At 33.9% G+C, this 26253-nt stretch overlaps 1 protein-coding gene across 3 annotated transcripts in view; it reads left to right on the top strand.

Annotated features, from left to right (window-relative positions):
- The window catches only part of Csmd3 (CUB and Sushi multiple domains 3), a 1137155-nt gene that overhangs the window by 244507 nt on the left and 866395 nt on the right, over positions 1–26253 (top strand). For all 3 annotated transcript variants that reach the window (XM_036207646.1, XM_036207645.1, XM_036207647.1), the window contains exon 4: positions 4020–4214. In XM_036207646.1, coding sequence (XP_036063539.1) covers positions 4020–4214 — 195 coding nt within the window. The remainder of the gene's footprint in view (positions 1–4019; positions 4215–26253) is intronic.

Raw genomic sequence — 26253 nt, 5'->3', positions numbered from 1 at the left:
GGAATAATTATGCGATTTTGTTCTCAGGGCGTCCTTTCCCTTTCTTTCATTTGTTCATTCCAACTTTCAAGGTCAGGTTTGGTGCTTGAGAAGTTGCTGAAAACCTTGCTTTTGAAAGCTATCCATTGTATTTACTCCAAAATGGAAAATAATTTTAAGATCCCAGATTGCTTTAATATGTATGTATCTCCATTAGGTCATTATTATTATTATTGTTGTTGTTTATTTTATTTTAGTATTAGGGTATTTAATACATAAGTATTGTGTTTACATCATTTCTACTTCTTCCTCCATCCCTAAAAATCTTGTGTCCCTGTCATATATGTGACTTCTTTGCACAATGCACACACACATACACATTGATCATATTTATATGTGTTTAGGGCTGAACAGTTGTTCTTGTTAATATTCTGTGTATGATATGTGTGTGCGTGTGCGTGTGTGTGTGTGTGTGTGTGCGCGCGTGTGTATACATGTGTGTCTTTTTGGTGTGTGTGTGTGTGTGTGTGTGTGTGTGCGTGCGTGTGCATGTGCGTGTGTGTGTGTGTGTGTGTGTGTGTGCGTGTGTATACACGTGTGTCTTTTTGGTGTGTGTGTGTGTGTGTTTGTCAGTTGTATTTTCAAACATAAACTCTATCTAGGAGCAACACTTTCAGAATATTGTCTCTCTAATCCTTTTAAACCTACTATCCCCATCATCATGATAATGCCAAATGTAAGACTTCTTGTAGTAGTTTGATTCTTATACTTATTTTTCAAATATACTTGCTTATGGCTTTGAGTTTTATGCCACCCAGTTTTGAACATTCCATTTAAAAATCCTCTTAATCATTTGAACCCCAATTTATATCTTACTTCAGGTCACAGTAAAGGCTACCTTAATTATGAAAACTTCCTATAAATCTTCTTCATTAATGCTTCCTTTTTTGCTAAATGCACTTACTGTTATTTGCTCAATTTTTATCACATGTTATCATGAGAGGATTTACTTTCTGTGATGATTTATTACGTTTGATCATTATAGCAATAAATTTCACAAGGGGCGGCAGCATGCCTATATTGTGTCACTATCTCAGATCACTACCACAGAAAAATGGTTAAGTAGCAATGGTAGAGTAATATATGATGCCCCTAGGTAACAATCTACATTGATTCCTGGAGCATTCCCTAGCTTTTAAGACAAGAAACTCAGGCTACAACTACACATTGACTAATTGTTCTATTATTCATCCACTTCATGTGAAGTATATGTCCTATTTTTTCTTTAAGTTCTTTGTCAATGTAATATTTATTTGTTAATTTAAACAGAAGTTGAAACTAAACATAAATACTATGAGGAACTTCCTTATCTTTCCCTCCAAAAATATTTCCTGTGAAAGTGTGTGAAACTTCTTTTCTCCCAGATATATAATGTTATGATAATTGAAGTCCTGACCTTAATTAATTTTAGAGTGTATATGGGATAGGAAGCATTTTGATTATAAGGTCAAAGGTGGTAGTTTCATTAAAAGTATTCCTTTGTCATTACTCTACTCAAAGGATTGAGTTCTTATTCCATTTATCAAATCTTATTAACCTGAGCATTGATTCCATCAAGTATCATTCATATGAACATTCCAGAAAAAATGAAACATTTAAAAATATACTGCTGTTAGATGTATTTGAGTTGGGGTTGTATGATGTGTGTGTACAAATGTGTGTGTGTGTGTGTGTGTGTGTGTGCGTGCGTTCAGAAATGCACATTGAGCTTCCTCTCTATTGCTTTCTTCTCTATTCTCTTAAGACTGCGTCTCACTCTTAATCTGAATTTTGTCTGAACTGGTTGCCAGTAACCCATGGATTCCCTTATTATCTCCATTAGCACAAAACCAATCCTGAGTCTATGGAAGTCTGTGGCTACACCTTGATATTAACATGGGTGCAAGGACCCAAACTCAATTCCTCATGCTTATGTAGCAAACATTTTTAAGCACTGAGCCATCTTTCCAGTGTGAATAATTTTAATTCCCCAAATACACAGACAAATCTGTTTTAAATATTTCTGGGAGTACTCACATAAACTATGTCTTTAAACAATAGTAAACAAAATAAAATATGAGAGAATAAATTGAAATTTTAGGAATAATTAATTTTGAACACTGGTATTTTAAATATTTTTCAAATATTAGCTTATGATGACCTACTATTTACACAAACCATTGATATTTAGTTAATATTAGCCAAGTCTTCAATTATTCGTATTTGTGGAACTTAAAATAACTATTATAAAATGAGAGTAAATATTTTACCTCTAAAAAAAATCATTGGTTCAGAGTTCTCCATTCTTATTTCATTCATTAATCAAATACAGTGACCTTACACTTCAAATTAATGAGTGAGTTTTTCCATTAGCAAAGCCGCAAATTAATACAACTTTGAAAACACAACTAGAACCTGGGAGCTGGCACAGTGAGCCAAAGCATTTGCTCTTCTGACTTTAGTGCTCAAGTGTGAATCCCTTGTAAAAACTGGGGCATGGTTGCCTGTGCCAATAAATTCAGTGACTGGCCAGGAAGCTTGGCCAAAATTATGAGCTTCTAGTTGAGTGAAAGGGTGTTCCAAAGCAATAAGAGTAGGGCAGTAGGGAAAGATAATCGATTCTATGTTGGCTACCACCTGCTGGGGCTGCCACATGAGCACCCAGGGGCATTCATAAATGCACATTTATGTACATGCACACCCAGCGTCATTCATAAATGCACACTCATGAACATGCACACCCAGGGGGCATTCATAAATGCACACATACACATGCACAGTGTGCACACTAAGACACACACACACACACAGAGGAGTGAGTGTCATGCATACAACACAATAAAACAAAAGCATGAAGAAAAATCATCAAAATACTAGAAGCAAGTTATCGAGAATTATGAACCCACGTCTCCACATAATTACGTTTTTGTGAAGTTTCAGCTTTCCATTATTATACATGATTTTGCATTTTGATAATTTCAAGGTTATTGCAGTTTATAGTAAAACCATTTGACATAATGGTTTTGCCAGGAACTTTCTAATGATTCATGTAAAATCAATAACAGAATAAAATGGGCACACGAGTCACTTTTATTATCATTTTTTTGAAATTTTACAAGTATAATAATTCTGTACACTTTTAATTATCTCACCTAATATTATCTGCCTCTGAACTATAGTAAAATTGTACCTACTGGGAAATGAAGATTCGTATAGCACCAGTTACTAAACTACTCAAATTGAAATACTAACTTTTCATTCATTAGTTATTAGTAGTTTAATTGATTAGCATTTACATACAAATTTAATATGACAATAGTAAGTTTAATAGGTTTATACACACATGCATATATATATATATACATATATATATAAAATTGATTTTTTTCTGTATTTATGTCCTTTATACCTCAGGGATTTTGTACTGATCCATTAAAAATGTCAGAGGTCCTTGCATTAATTACTATCATTATTATTAAATATCCAGGCTAAAGCAAATAAATGAGCTGAATAGTAATCAAATTCCTTGCATTAAAAATATGTTCATTTTCTACATAGAATATTTTTTATCATTTAAATAAAAAAGATCTTTGCTCAAAATGTGCATGTTTTCTAGGTAAAGGTTCATGGTTTAGCAGAAATAGAAGCAAACACCTGCTCTGTCATTAAAATGTTACTTTGAAGATACCATATAAATTATGTCAATCTCAGTTTTAGAATTCTGTAATATATGATAGAAATTTTAAAGCTTGCTATGAGGACTAAATAATGTAAGACAACTAAAAATTAGTAGCAAAAATAATGCCATTTCTGATGCGGGAGAATCTAGTCACATTCCCACAGTTAATCTTCCCTGTACTAAAAGAGAAAATGTCAAGTTTTTTGTCTGACTTTTCTCCATGGAAAAATGATAATCACATTTTAATGTAATTTTATAATCATAAAACATTAAAGTACATTTAAATAACTCTAAATTCTCTTTTTTCCTTTCTGTGTTACAGAATTGCAGAGTAGCTCCTGTGGAAACCCAGGAGTTCCACCCAAAGGTGTACTGTATGGCACAAGGTTTGATGTTGGGGACAAGATCCGCTACAGCTGTGTAACTGGTTATATTCTTGATGGCCATCCTCAGCTTACCTGCATCGCCAATTCAGTTAATACAGCTTCCTGGGATTTCCCTGTTCCCATCTGCAGAGGTAAAAATAAATGAACACACACACACACACACACACACACACACACACACACACATATATATATATATATATATATATATATATATATATGGTATATTGAAAATTTGTTCAATATAATGAATCATGTTAATAGTAAGAGAATATTAAGCATCTACATATTACCCATTTACACTATCTACCTTTCTCTACCATCCATCATCTATTTATATCAAGTACTGAATATCAAATATACAAACATACTTAATACTTGCTATGACAAAAGTATTTTTAATGTAGACTAAGGTACTTGTATTTATAAATGTACTTGTACATTTACAATAGAATGCAGGCATACATTTTTTTTCAAATTTGCATTAGAAAACCATACAGAGCTTATATTAATTAAAAATTAGAGTTGCTTTAAAAAGCAATCATGATCATTATCTCGTTTTAATTTAGAAATACTGACTATATCTCTGAATCTTTTCAAATTCTTCCCATAATTTGGCATAAGATTATTGTGAAAACACTACTTTATAGTTTAACACTGATGCTATAAAAATTATGTACTTTACGATGGAAATATAATTATATTTAGCATGCATAATGGTTCAATGTTTAATGTGTGGAAAGTAGCTGCATTAACCATTAGCTATGCACAGAACTTCTGGACATCAACATTGTTTCGTCAGGGCTTTCTTTCTTATTATGATGTAGTTTATCAATCTATTGAGATGCGTTTCTCTAATTCCTCACTGAATAGAAGCTAGAAATCTGCAACTGCACATATAAAACATTTTTTATTAAGCAAGTGGCTGCCGATGAATAGCATAACAACCAGTGGAACCAACCACAGACAGCTTCTCACATTTTTATATATTCTTATAATTTAATATATGTATATCAATATATTATCCAACCCAATCCCACTCCTTTACGTTTTCTCTCCCCTTCACAGAATGCTTTGTTGTTCCCAAACATGCCTCCTTCTAGTTTAGGGTGTTTGTGAGTATATATGAAGCCTACCAAGTTTCATTACCATTAATTAAGTAGGGGGATTTATTTACCAGAATGTGGGAAACTTAACCAGTAAGTATAAAACTGCCCCCCATACCAACCATTAACTGCCAGTAGCTTCTCAGGAGCAAACAAGGTCTGGTGAAGTCCTCTCCCACCTGGTAGAAAGTGTTAGCAGGCTGGACCTTCTGCAGTCAGCTACCACCACCATGAGTTTGTGAGTTAAACAGCTCTATCCTGCCAAGGAGAGTGTTTCATGGTGCTCTTCCCCATCCTCCTGCGTTTAGATGCTTGCGATCCTCCCTATGGTGTTCCCTTTGAGTGCATGCTGTAAATGCCCTGTTTAGAGCTCTACCCTCAACAGTACTTACTCACAGTAGCTAAATACAACCATAGCAACTGCACAATTTGCACACCAGGCAAAAATGTACAGATCGTCACAATAGGGGCATGATTATTTGGGGGATATACCTAATAATTTTCTGACTGGATTTTGTATTCTGAGACAATGGGAAATTTCACAACTGGTACTGAAAATCTTATAAAAAGCCCATAGTAGGGAGTTCATGGACCCAAATAGGGAAGTCACTACTATTGCTTCAGCAAATGGACATGCTGTGACCATCAAAGCGCCTTCTAAATATTTGTGTTTGTAACCCATACACAGCTAACTTCTTCTGCCAGCTGTGTCAATCAATATATGATGGGTCACCAGCAAATCACATGAACAATTTGAGTTCGTCTGTCCCTCTAGTCAATGAAATGACTTTTTAAAAACTGCTACAGTTGTAGCAATGCTAAATATGACAGCCTCTACCTGCTGTTTATTGTGGTGTATGCTACATATCCAGATCCTTTGCAAATTGAACTCTGTTGGGGGTTCCCAATATTACTCTTTGCTGCCTCTTGATGATGCTTCTGCTATTGTTATGACTGTTATTGTCAGTTTTATGCCAAACACTTCAAACAAAGAATTTGCAAGCACTGTATCTTTTAAGCTAAAAATAGAAAATTAAACTCCAGATAGGAAAAAAAAAAAAAAAAAAAACATGGTCAAGATTACTTAAATATCAAGCATCAGGGACTGTCAAGGTCTGAGATTTTAGTTGAAAAGTTTTATTTTTCAATCTTAACAATGGCTCTGAAAGAAATGCTATTCTTAGGTTAAAAATAAATGACATTTTTTTTTATGAACAACAAAGCCAAGATTCAAAATACCAAAATCTTACAATATTTACAGTTTACAACCTCCAATTTCCAATTCTATAGAATGATACAAAGGTGTGAGACATCTGCTCACATACTAGGAAATGAGTCTTCTCAGTATGAACCTGAATTGTTCATGTGCATGTGTAGCAGCATGCCCTTATTTGATCTCTGGGGAGCCATTATCTCTCTGTTGCAAGGCTATAAGCAAATTTTGTCCTCAGCTCTACTGGAAGACATTAGACTGTTTTATAAGCAGATGTCTGTGTAAAGATAGTCTGACACAAAGGTCAGTTGGAATGTGTTCAAAAGATGTGCAGACATATGAGAATGCCAATGGAGAAATGTCCCAGGATTTAAGGGATTTTAGCAGGGAAGCCAGGCTTGAAACACCCTCTCTGTTCCAAAGTCCTATTATCATACTTTGAAACTTCAAAAAATTAATTTACACTTATCATATAATAATTTACCTCATAGCAAGCAGAAACAAAGTCATATATGAATCTCTAAAAACACATATAGGGTATTTTAGAGAAGCACGTGACTTATTCACTATAATACTTTCTGAACATTTAAAGTTGAGTGTTTTAAGGGGGCTTGAAATAGAAACAAGAAATATTTTAAGTGTTCACAAAGGATCATCATCGATACTATTTAATATTTATCTCTGATTCAAAACTCTTTGCCCATTTCAATTCAGATAATAGAATTTTGGAGTTAAAAGGTGTTTCTCTGGTCTAAATACTCATTTTCCACCTATTGATGAGATTCTTTAAGAGACAAAGATAGTTTGTGAACTTGGAAACTGCTGCTTTAGTATGGAATGAGAAAGATACAGGCAGAAATATGAATGCCACAATTGAGTTAATGTTAAATGGTTTCATAAGTTACTGAGGTCTGTTCCAGGACCTTATTAGGCAAGCAAGTGTGATTACACCCTGAATCACATTACAGTTTCATGTAATCACTAAAATAAGTGCATCTAGCTCAATCACCCGCCTCTCTTTGCAACTCTTACTGTATCTACCCCTTAAAAGAAGCGACGTGTTGGCACATGCCTTTAATCCCAGCACTCGGGAGGCAGAGGCAGGCAGATCTCTGTGAGTTCGAGGTCAGCTTGGTCTACAAATCAAGTTCCAGGAAAGTCTCTGTATCCACCCTGGCTTACACTAGAGCCAATACTTCCCTCCTATTGTTTAGATTAGCTTTCTATTCCAAGGTTAAATTTTTTTGCCTGAGTACACACCCCACATCTTTTCTCCTGCTTCTCAAAGTCCTGCAGGCATATTTACTTTGACTTTGACCATAACCTCTGTGGGTCCTAATTTATTAAAAAGTGGCACCCTCTGTTTGGAAATGTTTCCTGCTTAACTTCAGTCTGCCAAGCTCACCTTTTCTTTTCCCAACTACTAAAACTAATAAACACATTTACTCATTCAAATGTATTCATTAAAATCTTACCCTGGGAAAGGCAGTATTTTATATGCTAAGGAACCAAAGATTGATTAAGAAACAACTCCTGACTTTAAGAGCCTGTGGTCCAATGGGGCAGACTGTAATATAATCAAGCAATTACAATAATGTGTGCTAATTGATTTAATGGTAGTATCTGTAGAATGGTTGGGCACCTTGATGAAGGAGGCATTAGTGTCTCTCAGTTGAGAGGATGGAAGTTCATCTAGGGACAGAAATTAAAGAGAAGGATTCGCAGAGGACTACTAAAAATATAACTATACAGAGTAAGAGCATTCTAAGTGAGGCAATAATTCATGTAGAAAGCACAAATTTTCCTTTCCAGCCCCAAAAGTAGTTCTCATGTGTTACTAATATTCACTGGCTAAGCATAGTCTCTATGTCATACTTCATAGAGCACATGATCTAATTTTCCATGCTCAACTTTATCTCCCACTAACCAACACTTTTATTAAACCTTAAAGAATAGGAGACTAGTGTGTTTTTAGTGTGCATCACTGTGATTTTGTTCAAAAGGGAATATAGAACATGGCTTAGTCTATGCCTCCTCTTCTGCTCTTTGTCACTCGATAGCATACTGATTCTTTAATTTATAACTGTGCAGGGGGCTGATAATTCTGTAGAGATCCGCTTATTGCTTCCCATAGCATTTACACAGAGTCATTCCATGGTGAAACCTTTACTTTGAAAGTTCTTTGCTGCTTCCTAGCAATGATAGTTTAATTAAGAAAGAAACAAATGTCATATCAACCTAGAGGGCACTGAGCAAGGGTTATAATGTTGAAAGGCAGGAGCTACTTTATCAGCAGCATCTGCTAGCATTTGAAAAAGGCATCTAAGTACTTCCTAAGCAAAACCCTGTAGAAACTCAAATTTAATGCTTGTGCTCACACCTGGAGCACTTAAATTTTCTGTACCCCCTTCCTTTGACAGACACTTCTGTGACATTTGTTCACAGTGAGCTTTCATGCAGCTTACCTTCTCAACCCAGTGCACCCAACATGTACAAATTAAGAGCGATTTCGGCAATGGAGAATATAGACATATATATTTTCCTGCCAGAAATCTTAAGCAATCCTAGACAAAAATATAAGACCAAAATATAGAATCTAGTTCATGGGATGTGATTTATTGCATTTATTTGACTCTATGTCTAATTGCTGGAAAGCATCTAAAAAAAGCACTAGAAAATAAAAATGTCATTTATTCAATATGTAACATGCAAATACCCACACATACACATACATGATGAGTTGTAATATTTAAAACCATATATATATATATATATATATATATATATATATATATATATATATATATATAATATTAATATGAGTATAAACTCTTAGATTGAAAGTTCTCAAACTGGTAATCTGTATCCAGAAAAGCATTTAGATTCATATACTCCAAAAATCACTACAAAATTTACTAATGAATTATAGTGTGTCATCTGAACCTTGCCCTTTGTTATCACATTTTAAAATATGTTTTAGAGGTATCAGTGCATTTATACATAATTAATGAGCCATAGGTACAAGTTTTAGTTTGTATTGGGAATTTATTCATTTTGTATTAACTAAATAATTTTAAAAGGTTATTGTGCCAAGCGTATGTCTAAGATATTGAGCAAAAGCAGTAATCAGGCATATGGCGTGAACACATCCAGTATGGATGGAGAAGGTTTTTATCTGATAGATGTATCCTGCTGGAAAAGGTGTGATATTAGTAATGCAGTTATGACACAGTCAGTTGGTACAATGTGACTCTCACTAAGTATTTGACAGCACAGACATGCAAAAGGCTTATCAGGAAGACGCACACTGACAGAGTGAAGTACATTTCAGGTGACAGTTATGAGTGGAAAGGCTTTCCATGTTTTATTTAGATATAGGAATATCTTTCACCCCAATAACTAATTGAGAAACAAAAGCAGACTGCGTTGTTGCACGAACTATTTTCCTGCCCAAAATCTTAAGCAATTTTAGACAAAAATATAAGACCACAATATAGAATTGGTATTAGTCATGAGACATGATAACTGGAGAAGGAGTAATAGGAGCAAATTTTTAGGTAGATATTCGATATGTAAATTACAGCAAACATCTTGCTGTGAAAATAGTAATTTAATTCATGGGATGTGATATATTGCATTTATTTGGTTCTATGTCCAATCACTGGAAAGCATCAAAAAAGCACTAGAAAATAAAAATGTCATTTATTCAATATGTAACATGCAAATACCTGTACATACATATACACAATGAGATGTAATATTTAAAACCATGAAAGTGGCTACATATATATGGCTGGTGAAATCTGAATTATTATTTAAAATGGAGGTTACTACAGAATATTTTATTGAGGAAAACATAAAAATAATTACATCATATTTCATTCATTTATTTTTAATGCCTAAGCATAAAAATAAGTTCCTAACTTAAATATGTAAATACATTTTATAGGCAGTTCCTGAGGCGCGGTTTGTCTTCATTGTAACTTTACGTTTTAAAATTTGTGACAGGTAGAATTTTTCTTTAAGAAATGAAGAAGTACTTGCCATTGTGCGTTTCTGTTCTGGGACCTGGGGCAAAAGTATGTACAAAAATTAAAGGATTACTTGGGCTATAATGAGCACACGCATGTACACACACACACACACACACACACACACACACACACACACACACACCCGTATACGTATACATACATATATACACATATGTGTGTATGTATGTGATTTTACATATATACATATATTCATGTTTTATATATGAATATATTTTAGAAACTTCTACAGCAGGTTTCTATATGACATGGTTGTTTGTTAATTCTCTCTGTATCCCTATCCCTACCTTGTCCACCTATCCCATACTCTTCACCATTTCACTTTTCCTCTTCCATTATTCCTCTTAACCCCTTACACCACTTTGTTCTTTCCTACATTATTTTAATCCCCCTCCAATGACCCTTTAACATGTCCTGGAGTAGGAATACAAGTATTTGGTAGCAATGAAGAAGAAAAGAACATTTTCTGCATATCATTTCATGAGCCAAGTTAGGAGCATGAATTTTTTCGATACAGGGTTTTATTATCTCCCCAAAGAAAGCCAGATAAATTGCAAAGATACAAGGTCACTAGGCAAGTTTTACAAGTATCAAAGGTCATTTACATCATCATGATAGCTATCAAGCAAGTCAAACTCAATCATCTTCTCACATTTCCTAAGCTTCACCAATCCTGCATCTGACTCAAAAAAAGTGAATAATATTCTTTTAACTGTGGGGTTATTAAATACTTTAAATTCTGAAGGTTCATTGGAGTGAAATTAGCTTTTATGGTTTTTGTTTATTTTTCTATTTTTTCTACATAAATTAATATCTATGACTAGAGCAATTATGTCTTCATTTTCCGTTCTTTTTATGAACGATAGTTGCCAAAGTAATCAACTTTTAAAAAGGCCACTTAGTACATACTTATATTAAATTTGTAGCTAATTTAAAAAGTAGCTGAAACAGTTGAAAATGCATTACATGTAAAAAACAACATAAATGCACATGAGGCAAACTATAATGAAGGAAAATAACACAAGAATTAGATGAAATCATAAACAAGTTTAATATGTGAATGTCAAGTTCTGAATCCTTATTTCCTTGGAGTCAATGTTAAATTAAGTGCTCACTCACTTGACAGTATAAACACATCTATAAAATATAATTAGGTTATATTTTCTCTAACTAACTAAAAGAAAGCAATATGAGTAATATCTCTGCAACACATCATAAAGCAATTACAGCGTAATTTCATATTGTTCATCCTCAATCATATCAGTAATATAAGCTTAGGGAATGAGCTTCCCAAGGCAGTACCACATCATAATACCGAGAAGATAATTCAGGACCATATTTAGGGAACAATATAAATCTAAACACATATGTCTAATGTCATGGGCCAAGTCAAATGGTGTACATACCAGATGTCTAAATTTAGTTCTGCCCCACTTTTTCATATTTAAAAAAGTGAATGTTTTATTAGTCTGTTTGTTTAGAATCTGACCTAGAAATTAATCATCTAAAAATACAATTAAAAGATAATGCTCTTGCATTTATGTGCTCCTATTTTCTTTTATATTTTATCATTCAAAAAAACCTTAGTTTTTGTAAAAAATAAGTTATATTTTAAAGTATTTTCATATTTAAAGAGGTAATCACTTATTACAGTTTAAAGGCATAAAGTTATTTATTTAATTATATTAATATTATTATTAGATAATTCATATTTATTTAAGTTTTACTTATCTTTAATTTGTAGCTTTTCATTTATTAATACAGTATTATTTGCATATTATAATTTAGCCTTCCTAAAATTTTGTGATTGTATTCCCCATGTTTCCTTTTGAAAGGACTACAGTTTCTAGATGTCTTCTGTACCAAAAATTTATAACATAGATAAGGTGGGTATCATTGTAACTTCATATCTAGAACATTATTGCATTTAGGAATTACTATATATCAATAATAATGCTGGTATTGTGTTGCTCAGGTCATGGTGGCATGCACTCTAACACCTGAGCAATCTCCCAACAAATATTCCTTTCCTTTAATCTTGCCCTTTGCAAGTATCTAACATTTTTCTTCAAATAGCATCCAACAAGTTGCACAGATACATGTAAATTTTACAATAACCTACATCTTTAGACTATTCTGTTCCTCTACTTCATTTAAATTAAATATCTTTAATAGTATTATTTTGTTTTTCTCACCAATTACTTCCTCAGCCTTTACGAATTTCAAGGATTGCATATGAGGCACTTTTTTGGGTCAGAAGAAATGGTCATGTATCATTTATAAGGCCATATTAGCTTGTATAGATTTAAGAAAGAAGACATATCACTGGCAACTATAACGTTATTAATGTTTTAATTTTTGAAGTGTTTGAAACGTGATACTGAAGAGTTTAGAATTTGCTCTCTAGCTCTGTGTAAGTCAGTGGGTATGTCTGAACTTTTGTGAAGTGGTAAGCAGCTGCAAATGATAATGAAGTGGCCTCTTCCCGTTCATGTGCCCATCATTAAGGAAAGAGCACCAGGAAAGTGGTTGTGTCCACCAATATGTACACAAACTTTGTAGTCACTAGAGGGTAATTGAGGAAACCATCTATTTTGCATTATAACAACAATTCCAGCACAGATAGTATTTATGAAGTACCCATTTCACCCAGAATTCTAGTCATGTAAGAATATCTCTATTTAGATAATTAAAAGTGATCGCTTAGTACCATGATCACCTCCTTTACAGATGATAAATCTGTAGTTACTGTACATTAAAATTCCTGCAAGTTTTACAAAAGATTTTTAATTAAATCCTGCTAAATTAGAGCCCTTCTCTGTAACATATTTGTAATAACCCAGAGCATCCAAAAATTTCTAATGATTGTAATTTTTCTTCAGCACATACTCTCTCAATTACTTCTTCCCCATTTTCCCAGAAGAATCTGTGATGATCATCCAATCTGAATGGATGAGACTTGTGGTTTACAAAATTAATTATAGATATTAATGTTAACTAACTTTACTGAGTCATTGCAGGATAAATGTTGAAAAAATTTAGCAAGTTTATTTCCCAATCTATTATACTGCATGGATTTCCAAATGAATTGCTATTAAAACTCATTAACACCTTTCATAGAAAAAATAAGATTATTTAATTTTATAATTAAAAAATTTGTATTGCATGTCTATCATTTTTATATTTTCAGGGAAGGAAATCAATGATTTCCAAAGTTTTCAATTTCAAACAGGTACTTGATCTCCCACAAACAAATTTTTCCTTAGGACCAATTTTCTGAATAGCTTGAGGGTGGTATAAGTTTCCTTCTATATCTTCTGATATTTCACACAAGAGTAAGCAGGACATTTTTAATGATTTCTGTAGTTATCAACAATGCAACCTGTTTATGTTGTTCTGAGTTAATCAAGTGACCCTTAAGTATTTTTCTGTTATTTTGTTAGAACAATTATTAATGACAAATACTTAATTATTTAAGAGGAGCTTCATTCTGTTTCATGATTTATTTTTTTTTTTAAAACATAACAAAATAAAATATAATAAGATAATAGAAAAACTATCATTACAACACTGGTCAAGAAAAGCCAATAGAGAAATGAGTCACAGGAGGAGGCACCAGAATCAGAAACCACTTGATTACTCATTCAGGAGTCCTGTAAAGGTACTAACTGAATGTTATAGTATACATGCAGAAGACCTGGTACAGACACCTTTAGGCCTGTGCTTGCTGCTTCAGTCTCTGTGATTTCATATGAGATTTGCTCGGTTGATTTAGAGGGCACTGTTTTCTTGGAGTCCTCTGAACCCTCAGTCTTCCCAACTTTTTCTGCTTCCTCTTTTGGGTTCCCTGAGCTCTTAAGGGAGAGATTTGAAGGAGACATCTCATTTAGAGCTGTGTGTTCCAAGGTCTCCCTCTGCATAATATCTGGCTGTGGTACCCTGTACTTATTCCCATCTGTTATCAGGAGGAAAACTCTCTGATAATGGTTGTATAAGTTGCTGATCTATGAGTGTAGTAGCAGCATATCATCAGGAGTCATTTAATGTTTTTTTCTTTTTAGATCAATAATATTTGGTTTTACTCTAGGTGCTACCTAGACTTATGGAGTGGACCTTAAGTCAAATAAGATGTCAGTTGTTATCTTCCATAAAGTTTTTGCCATTATTACCCTAGCATATTTTGCAAGCAGGACAGATTGTAGGTCAAAGGTTATATAGTTAGATTGCTGTTTAATTTTCTCTTCTGGTAACCTTCAAAGTACCTTTCCATGTCATAGACACTAGAATGTGGGGTGTATATAGGCATGAGCCTACTGTTCAATAAATTGTTTTCAGTAATGGGGCCTTGCTGTCAGTGTGTAGAAAGTAATGTATTATCTTGACAACAGTATGGGTGGTTTGGGGATTTCCATGGTACCCTTTGGGCCAATAAGATCCAGTACTGTCATTGTAAGATTCATTGGTGACAAGAGATGACCAGTATGAGATATATATCCCACATTATTTGGAAACTTCATTAGGATCTCCTTCATATATTATAGGAAATTTCCACAGCACTAGGTTTAGATATCATCCCTCAAATGCCCTTCAGTTTTAGCTATCTTGTTCCTCATTCCCTCCTTCAAATCCCTATCCCCTTCCTCTTCCCATCTGTTCCTCCCATTATCTTCTACCCCTGTTCCAGTCCACTCATAGAAACCATTCTGTTTCCCTTTCCCAGGGAGAGCCCTGTGCTCCCCGTTAGTTCCTAAACTTTATGCCTAACCTCTCTGGGTATACAAATTGCAAATTAGTTATCATCTACTTAATGACATCCAGATATAAGGGAAATCATATCATATTTATGTTTCTGGGTCTACATTAACTCATTTAGTATGTTTTTTTTTCAAATTATATCCATTTTCCTACAAATTTCATGATGTTATGTTTCTTAACAGCTGAATAAGAGTCCATTGTTAAAATATACCACATTTTCTTTACCAATTCTTTCGTTGAGGGACATCTAGGTTGTTTATACTTCTGGCTATTATGAAAAGAACAGAAATGAACATGGTTGAGCAAGTGTCCCCATTGTGGGATAAAGTATCCTTTGGGTATATACCAAAGTTTGATATAGACAGGTCTTGAGGTAGATCAATTCCCATCTTTCTGATGAAGTGTAGTGCTAATTCCCCATAGCAATTTTACAAGTTTGCACCCCCACCTACAATGAAAGAGTGTTCCCCTTGCTCCATTTCCTCACCAGAATGGGATGTAACTTGCCATTATGTTTGTAATTCTGACAGATATAAAGTGGAATCACAAAGTAGTTTGATTTGCATTTCCCTGATGGCTAATGACATTGAACATTGCTTCTATGTTTCTCAGGCATCTGGAACTCCTATATTGAGAATTCTTTGTTTGATCTGTTCCCCATTTTCAATTGGGTTATTTGGGTTTTGGAAATCAAGTTTATTGTGTTCTTTATGTATTTTGGATATTAGTTCTCTTCTGCCTGTGGTGTTGATACATATCTTTTCCCATTCTGTAGACTGACACTTTGTCCAATTTACAGTGTCCTTTGCCTTACAGAAACTTTATAGTTTCATGAGGTACTAATTTATTAATTGTTGGATCTTAGTGCCTGTGCTATCAGTGTTCTGTTCAGAAAGTCTTGTCCTGTTTCAAGAAGTTTGGGATATTTCACACATATTCTTCCACCAGGTTCAGTGTACCTGCATTTATGCTGAGATTGTTGATCCATTTGAAGTTAAGTCTTATGCATGATGATAGATATGATTCTACATGCATTATTCTACCTGTAGCCATACAGGTTGACCAGCACTGTTTTTGAAGATGCTATCTTCTTTCTATTGTCTATTTCTGGTTTCTTTGTTCAACATCAGGTATCCACAGGTGTGTGGATTTATGCTGAGTCTTCAATTTGACTCCTTTGATCAGCATGTCTGCTTTTATGCCAATGCCATGCAGTTTTTTTTATTACTAAAGTATTACAAAGTATAGCTTTGTACTATTGCTTGAGATGAGGAATGATGAGACCTCCTGTAGTTGTTTTATTGTCCAGGATTGTTCTTTTTTGTGTGTTCCCATATAAAGGTGAGATTTGTCTGTTTAGTAGCTGTGAAGAATTGTGTTGGAATGTTCATGGTGTTTCATCAAAATTCAATGCAATAAATCTGTAGATTACCTTAGCATGAGAGTTATTTCCATCTTTGGATATATTCTTCAATTTTTTTCTTCAAAGATTTTTCATGGTTTTATCATGCAAGTCCTTTACTTGATTGGTTAGAATTACCCCAATATATTTTATGTTATGTGAGGCTCTGGTGAAAGGTGCTGTTTCTCTGATTTCTCTCTCAATCTGTTTGCCATTTATATATAAGAGGGCTATTGATTTTTGTAAGTTAACTTTGTGTCCAGTTACTTTGTTGAAAGTGTTAATCGGCTATAGAAGTACCCTGGTGGATTTTTTAGAGTCCCTTATGTACACTATCACACCATCTGTAAATAAGAACAGATGCTTTGACTTCTTTCTTTCCAATTTACATCCCATTGATCTCCACAGTTGTCTTTTTGTTCTAGCAAAATCAAGTATGATATCGAGTAAGGATGGGAGAGTTCACAACCTTGTTCCTGATTTTAGTAGAATAGTTTTGAATTTCTCTCCATTCAAGTTTATGTTGGCAACGGGCTTGCTGTAATTTACCTTTATTATGTTTAAGTATGACCCTTTATAACTAATCCCTTCAGGACTTCCTTTAAGCTCTGGTGGGATTCTGCATTAAAACTATTTGGTCCTTGAGATTTTTGGTTGGGAGACTTTTAATCACTGTGTATATTTCACTAGGTGTTATAGGTCTATTTAAATTACTTATTCGATTTGATTTCACATGCTAACTGGTAAATACTGAGAAAATTATCCACTTCTTTTAGTTTTTTCCAGTTTGGTAGAATATGGGTTTTTAAAGTATGTCATTATGATTCTCTGGATTTCTATGTGTCTCTTGTCATGCCCCACTTTTCATTTCTGAATTTGTTAAGTTGAATATTCCCTCTCTGCTTTTTAGTTAATTTGGATAAGGATTTGTTGATCTTCCTAATTTTCTCTAAGTACCAAGTTTTTGTTTAACTGATTATTTTTTATTGTTCTTTGTTTCTATTTTATTGATTTTAGTCCCAAGTTGGACTATTTCTTGCCATCTTCTGTTGGTGTGATTTCTTGGGTGTGATTGCTTCTTTTTGTTCTAAAACTTTCAGGTGTGCTGTTAAGTTGCTAGTATGGCATCTCTCCAGCTATTTTTTTTTAAATGTAGGTAATTAGTGCTATGAACTTGACACTTAGAACCAATTTAATGATGTCCCATAAATTTGGGGATGATGTGTATTCATTTTCATATAATTCTAGGGTCTTTAATTTCTTTCTCTGTTTCTGTCTTTACTTCTTTTTCATTCAGAAAGTTTTGCTTTTTCCATGAAATGAGTATGTAAGCTTTCTGTTGTTGATATCTGTCTTTACCCTGTGGTGGTCTGGTAAGATACAGGGTTTGGTGGTCTGGTAAGATACAGGGTCATTTCAGGTTTTTTTTTTTTTTTTTTTTTAAATCTGTTGAGACTTTCTTTTTGTTTGAACACATGGTCAGTTTTGGAGAAAGTTAAATGACGTACAGGAAAAAAAGGAATATTCTTGCTTTTGGGTGAAACGTTCATTTATAATGTAGATAAGCTCTAGCATTTCTCGCTTTAGTTTTTGTTGACATGTCTATTGGTGAGAGTTTGTTATAGAAGTCTCACACAATTATAATGTGAGGATCAGTATATAACTTATGCTGTAGTAGTGTCTCTTTAAAAGCATGGGATCCCTTGTGTTTGGGGCATAGATGTTAAGAACGGAAAGATCATCCTGGTAGATTTTTTTTCCTTCAATGAGTATATGCATCCTTTACTATCTTTTGGTTTGAAGTCTATGTTATTAGATACTAAAATGGCTATATGAGCTTGTTTCTTAGATACATTTGCTTGGAATATTTTTTTCCAGTCCTTTACCCTATCTATCTTTGATGTTCAGGATGGGTCCTGATTTTGCATTCTGTTTGAATTGTTTTATTGGGGAATTGAAATCATTGCTATTGAGGTATATCTATCACCAGTGCTTGTTGATACCTCTTATTTCTTTTGCTGTTGGTGGTGGTGGTGGTGGTGCTTGTGTGTGTGTGTGTGTGTGTGTGTGTGTGTGTGTGTGTATGTGTGTGTTTGTGTTTCCTTTCTGTCAATTTTGATGGCCTAGGATCATGTATTTGCTGTGTTTTCTTGAGTGTAGTTAACCTCCTCATATCAGAATTTTCTTTCTAGCAACCTTTGTAGGGTTAGATTTGTAGATAGATACTGTTTAAATCTGGCTTTATCATGGAATGTTTTATTTTTTCATCTGTGGTGATCGAATGTTATGCTTGGTATAGTAGTCTAGGCTGGCATTTGTGGTCTCTTAGAGTATGAAACAAATCTGCCCAGGCCCTTCTGGCTTTTAGAGTCTCCACTGAGAATTCAGATGTAATTGTAATAGATCTGCATTTATATATTAGTTGGTCTTTCTTTTCCTGCAGTTTTTAATATTTTTTCTTTGTTTTATAAGTTTAATGTAATGATTATATTTGGTAAGGGGACTTCTTTTCTAGTACAATTTATTTGGTGTTGTGTTTGCTTCTTGTACCTTTCTATGCATCTCCTTCTTTAGGTTAGGAAAATTTTCTTTTATGATTTCTTTGAAAATGTTTCCTAGGTCTTGTAGCTAGGTTTCTTTTCCTTCTTCTTTTCCTACAATTGTTAAATTTGTTTGGTCTTTTAATAGTGTCCTAGATTTCCTGAATGTTTTATGTGAGGAGTATTTTAGATTTAATATTTTCTTTGACCACTATCCATTTTTTTCTATCATATCTCCAGGGACTGCGAGTATTTCTTCCATCTCCTGTATTTTATTAGTGAAACTTGGCTATGAGATTCCTGTTTAAATTCCAACATATTTGATTTCTAGGATTTCTTCAGTTTGTATTTTTTTTCATTAACTCTATTTCCATTGTAAAGTCTTGAACAGTTTCATTTATTTCCTTTCACTGTTTATATTTTCTGGATTTGCTTAAGGGATGTATTCATTTCCTTTTTAAGGGCCCCCATTATCTTCATACAGGGTATTTTTTTATTCTTTTGCTTATGCTTCAGCTATGTATGAATATTCTGTGCCCGCTATGGTAGTGTCATTGAATTCCAATGGAGACACCCTGTCTATTGATGTTATTGGTTGTGTCCTTACATTGGTGTTAAACATCTATGTTTAAAGTGATTATAGGTCTGGTTAATGGTATCTGGTTTTGTCTCTGTTGGGTGACTGTTTTGTTTCTTGTTTTCTGCTTCTTCCTGAACTTTAGGAGACTTTAATGGCTGTGTGCTGTCTGGTAGAAAAACTTTGTGAACCTGTTTCCCTTACCTGCTCAGCTGATATGTTCCAAGGGATGTCTACTGTTGTTGGAGACTGGGATAGTGAGATGGGTTGATGAAGGATGGTTGCGGGGAAATCTTTGTGATCCATTGGGATGGTGTTAGAGAGGAAAGGAAGACCAGAGCAAGTTTTCTGCTACAGAGCTGGGGGTGAGACTGGCAGATTGAATATGGAGGAACAGAAGGAGAGGTGTAGAATCAACATCAACCAATTTGTTGCCCTGGTGTTGGGACCAGCTGAGCTGTGGTGAAACAGTACCTGAATATGGGAGTAAGGATTAAGAAAAAACAGAGATGCAGGATAGATTCAAGAGGACTGTCACTGAATACTGCAGCCTCGAGTTTATGCTGCCCAGTGTTTATATACAGCTCAGAAATAGGCAACCTAGCATTAGCAAAGAATACTACATTGTTACAAACTTCCTTTTCTGAAAGCACCTCAGGTTAAGGAACAGTCAAACCACTTCTCTGTTCTCAGAGAGGGGTTTTGTTTGTTTGTTTGTTTGTTTTTCAAAACATTCTGTTTGTCCTATTTCAGCAGGCTGAGCAAAACAAGCATGCTCTTTTGACCCATCAGACCAAGATAGAGTCACTAAAGCTCCCATAACACACTGGGAGAAATGACCCTTACATTATCAGGGTGTGCCTGTTGGGTTTGGGGTCTGGGATAAAACAATGGTCATGGATCAGGGCAAGATTAGAAGGAGAATGAATATCTGTGAGACTCATAGGAGATGGAAACAAGGGGGCTGGAAAGGCCGCCACATGTATTCTACAGCACAGGGGATATGACTGGTCATTGACTTTTCTTAATAAAATCTAGGTTAAGCACTTACATCTTTGTAGACTATTCAATTCAAGATGGATATTATAATAGGTATGTATGCAGATGTTGTGATAAAGTAACAGCTTAGGATGAAAAGTAAAACAGTTATAAATATTAAGAAACCATAAAAGTTACCTCTGAATTATTATGCAAATTTTGTCTTACTAATACATTGAAAAAGAGGCAATATCATATGACACTGACAAATAAAAATATATAGTCATAATGAATCTGAAAATGAAGATTTGTATCATATTCACTTTACTGGCAAACTCAAAGGCCTCCATCCCCTGACTTGTTCCTCCAACTGCTTTTAGAATATATGCAAAAATCAACTAAGAGGAAAAAATTTCAGGATAAAGAAAAAAGTAAAAATAGTATTCATGAACTTTATCTTTAGTTAGAAAGTACTACACATCCACCATTTGTATTCCACTGGAGGAAACTGTGATAGCAGTTATCTCACAAACAGCAGAAAAGTGAAAGTCCAGTTGAGTTCTAGAGGTACACAATATTTGCAAACTTTCATGCTACTGATTTTCAGCTTTAAAGGAGCCCATGTCTTCTCTGATACTCCTAATAAAGGAGCATATTTGTATCAGCTAAAAGAACTATAAATTGTTGCCGAGAGTCTAAGGGATCATAAAAATGTCTGAGTAATATGGAGAAAATCTGGAGAAAGCCTTCTCCACCTTTAAAGAACATTTGGTATAACCATTTTAAAAATTCTTTGATCAGTCTTTTCTCTTCTCCTAAATGTTATAAAAGGAAAAACAAAGCACATTTTTCTGTTAATCATAATTATAATATTATTGTTTGTTTACCATATATTCATATATTCATTTAAAATACTACATATATAAATATATGTATATATATACAAGATATAATTATATAATATATAGTATATATACACATATATGCAAAAATGGATCCAGATCCTATATCTTTTAATAGTATTTATATATACTTTATATATATATATATATATTTATATTTATATATACTTTATATGCTGTTCCCAAAATGGATGTTATAAATACCTTTAGATGTGGGTTTGCTTTTATACTCAGTAACAGGCCTCATGACTTTGGAAGGAATGAAAGAAAATCTCACTATCCTCTTCAATTTTTTCCAAGAATAGAACTGCATAACTCAAATTTTAAAGTGATAGGCATTTTAACATGGCCCACTCAAGTAATAATATTCAGTTCAATTTTACTATGTTGTCTTGCTCTCAAATGAAATGCAAAATGCTGAAACAATCTATGAGTGAATCTCCTTTTATATGCAGTGATCCACAATTTTATAAATGTTTCAGTGTTGATTTCCTAGTCTTACAGTCACAGTAGAATAAATGTGTGATTTAGAGATTCCAGCCTCCCTTTCTGCTAATATCTACTGCACAGTTTGCTTTTGCTTTTCATTATTTGTTTATTTAGAATTTGTTCTGGAAATATTGGCTCCATATAAGTTATGTGCAGATCCAATTTATTTAACTGTATTTGCTGTACAGCAAGTGATCATGGCAGTACTTTTTCCTGTCCTAGCTGTCTGTAAATAAACATTTTCTGCATGAAGTTTCACTCCTTTGTTTTCATACCTTTTGTAGTTGGAAATGACTTTAAAAGTATTCATTGTGAAAGGTGATTTATAAATACATTTTAACAATATGCGTTTTGCTGGGATCCTTACTAGAAGTAGAAGCATTGTGCCTTTATATTCAGAACAATGCTTTATTTATCACGGAGACTTTTCAGAGAATAGCATAAATTTGATTACTTCACTTTTCTGTGTGAGATAGCCATTTTTACAGCTGTCACAAAATTAGATTTAAATTCAGCATGGAGAAGTCATGCATTCAGAGAGCTGTGCTCATAATATACATCTCAAGCTCTGAAAATTCAACTACCTCTGCATTTTCAGCATCTATTTCTGAAATGCTAAATGCAAACATATGAATGGTATGAAAGGAAACATTCTGGTCATCAGCTCCATCAATGTTTAATACATTTATTTTCTGTAAATAATTTTTAAGAACTTCAAGGACATTTAAGCAGTAATAATGCATAATGATGTTTAAAAATGTAGAGCTTTGCACCAGTGAACTATGTAGGTGAAAGATTATATTCTGTAGGAATATCCCAATTTCCATAGAGCTTTAGAGATATCAAAAGAATGAAAAATAGGACACCACGAAAATATATGTGATTTTGCCCTCCACAAAAGCTTTGAAGTGAGCCTGCCACTGTGTAATAGAGGCTTGGAAGATACAGGAGGCTCCCAGGTCAAAGACAAAGGACTCGAGTAATCAAAGTATTAAAACCCACCTGTGCTTCACAATCTGATGAGTTCTAAGAGTACACATTGCCCATTGGGCACAGCAAGGCACAGTGGATTCTTTAACTGTGTCTGTGCCGTAGCTAAGGAAACCCAGTCCTGTGGTTTTAAAGTTTGAACAACTTCCTTGGTGGATGGATCATGCTATTTCATATTCTTACTGACAGTACTTGTGTGTTTTCTCATCCCACCTTTTATTCTGCAATTTTAATAGAAAGCTAATGAGCATGAGGTCATCCTTTATTTCTATCTGTATAGGACACAATCTGTCATTATCCTTCAATGTCTTTCAGAAAATGGCAACTGATATTTAGTGTTGGGTACAGCAAAAACACCTGGGTAGAGGAAACTAGAGACAAATAAGGAAATCTGAGAGAGGAAAAAAATACCCTTCCCTGTGGAAGGGCACACCACCTGGTAATTCAATACCAAATGGTTAGCCCTGACAAGATACATATAAGTAACACTGTTTCAGAATGAGAAGGTTATACTTACGTACTTAGGGAAAATATGTGAACATTAATGAAAAATGAAGCTATGAATTTGAAAGAGAGAAAGGAATGGTATGTGGCATGGTTTGGAGGAAGGAAAGAGAAGGTAGAAATGATGCAAGTATGTTCAAGAAAGAAAGCAAGAAAGAAAGGAAATATACAGGAAACCTCTCAGAGTCTTAGACCATTGTTGCTAAAAACCTTTGCAAACTGGAAGGCCCATTTTTTGAAAGTCACAGACCTTTATGTTTGAATATCCATATGTTGGATTCTCTTTTATGTACCTCCCATTTTCCCATGCATTTCTCCATACAAGAAGCACATAAAATGTCTCAGGATCCTGCGTCTTTATGGAGCAGAGTGCCACTCGGTATTTCTAAGCTTCTTAAATTTGCATAAGTGCTATTAGGCTAGACATCTCTTGCTATTTGTTTCCTTTTAGTCATAGTGGGGTTTTAAGCCCTGTGTACCTTTATCTGACCTGGCTGTGGAATCTTGAATGAAACATCTAGAATGTGCAGATCTACCCCCAAGAGACAGAATCGGAATCTCTGATAGTAAAACAAGAACATTAATATTTTTTCCTAGGCACTTAAAATAGTGCTAATATTACACTCTATAGTTTTACATAGGACTGGCCTCTGTGAGCTTTAAGCTAGATATTTGCATGCTAGCAAATCTTTATTAGAAATATTATTTTAATGCATATAATTTCAAGTTTTCCAATGTTCTTTTGACTTTCGGCTGCTATTGTTTATTTGTTTGCTCTTTGCACTGAGTCTGAACACAGGGCCCTGGACTTGCAAGGCCAATGGCTTACTACTGAGGTGAACTCCAAACACATAAGCCTTCCTATTTCGAAGAGTTACAAAGACATGAAATCAAATGTGGACTCTTGCTTCATAGCTACAAATCTGTTCTTGATTTCTATTACCATTTCTGTTTTCCCAGAACTTGTTGCACCTAGTTATGTTCCCTGTTACTCAGTGATTTGCTTTTGTGTCTTGCCAAACTTGTCATGATCAAAGCTCTAGTACTTTGCTTTGTCTCAAGATAATGTTGTACATGATGCCAAAAGTACAATTTATATTTCAACAGTATTGACTGTGCAGTATGGATTGATTTAATGCATCAACGTTGATACTTTGATTCTATTGATTCTCTTTTATCAAAATAGTATCACTTGTGGAGCTAAATTTCTCAGAATTGATGAGGAATTCTATTAAAATTATATTTTAAAATTAAGCATATTAGTTGTCTCTACAAATTTTCACTTCCTATTAATTTACATCATCCTTAATACTTCATTATATGCCATGTACATTAAACTTCTACTTCTTTTCTTATGACTTAAAACAATTATTTATCCAAAGAGCCTTAAATTGCTTGCCTAAAGACTTTGGCACAATTTCAAAGACAAGAAGAATTTATCATACAAATATCTGTGAAGGTCTATAAATTAAATTAAAAATGAAGTATTAAACACCAGATATAAAAAGAGTAGAATATGCATGAAGATGTTTTACATAGTAATGGATCATAGGATTGCTCTTGCCTGGATCAGAGACATGGATAAGGTGCTGTCAGCAATGACAATAGAAACTTTGAACCTACAATGTTTATGGACCCTTTAAAGTCAAAGTTAAGTCACTTTAGTACATTTCCAAAACTCTTACCATAAATAACTACTTAACTAATACTCAAGGAACTGAAAATTATTTCATTTGTCAAAATATTTAATTTCTACTTTTTCTACCGGAAATTATGTTACCAATCAATCTTGTAGTTGTCCCAAATGTTTGCTAAGATTGTGTTAAATTTTGTTCTAAAATTGTACAAGTCTTCTAGTTTATACTAATATTGGAAGTGTAAGTTTTCACAAATTATGGAAGTGGGAGAGGAATGTCAAATCCGAATTCATTCTAACACTATTTAAATTTATTACTTTTATACCATAATCAGAACCTGACATTCTCAATTTCTGAAAGTTGCCTGATGTTCTGTCACACGACAATTATTCTCACAGAAATTTGTTGCCTTGAGGTCAATAAAGCAATCTAGATAATTCTAAGTACTCACCTGGACAGATCAGGCTCAGTAAGATCACTCTTTGATGAATTAAAAGTGAGCGGAAGATCTCATCCACAAAAACATTATTGTTGGATTTCAATCTTAAAGGACGAATGATCTATTATATATACAGGCTTGGTCCTTCCTCAGATTTATGAAAATGTTCATGCCTGGAGAATCTTATGAAAATACAGTGCGCTTTGTCTTGCTTGTGAATAGCTATGGTGTCTATCATGGTGCAATAACTGGATAACTGCTGAATGAATGAATGAATGAATGAATGAGTGAGTGAATGAATGAAAATATACATGAATGTTCCTCATCACAGGTAGGTAATTTAGTCATTTCCATTACAAAATATGTGCTATTAAATTTTTCCCACATTATTATTTTCAGAGGAGCTATTGAAGAATAACCTATTTTTTTATAATGGTAGCAATATTATACTAATTATTTGACCTAATCTGAACTTTGTGGCTCCACTCAGCATTGCTGGCATGAATTTGCTATTGGAACTTCATTCAGCTTGCAGATGGCTCCCCAGCTGTTACACCTTGGAGATTCTATCTTTGAGGGAAAACAT

The sequence above is a fragment of the Onychomys torridus genome, chromosome 16, assembly GCF_903995425.1.
Source record: "Onychomys torridus chromosome 16, mOncTor1.1, whole genome shotgun sequence".
Taxonomy (NCBI): Eukaryota; Metazoa; Chordata; class Mammalia; order Rodentia; family Cricetidae; genus Onychomys; species Onychomys torridus.
Note: the sequence above shows the minus strand (reverse complement) of the source record. Positions and strands in the feature narration are given on the sequence as shown.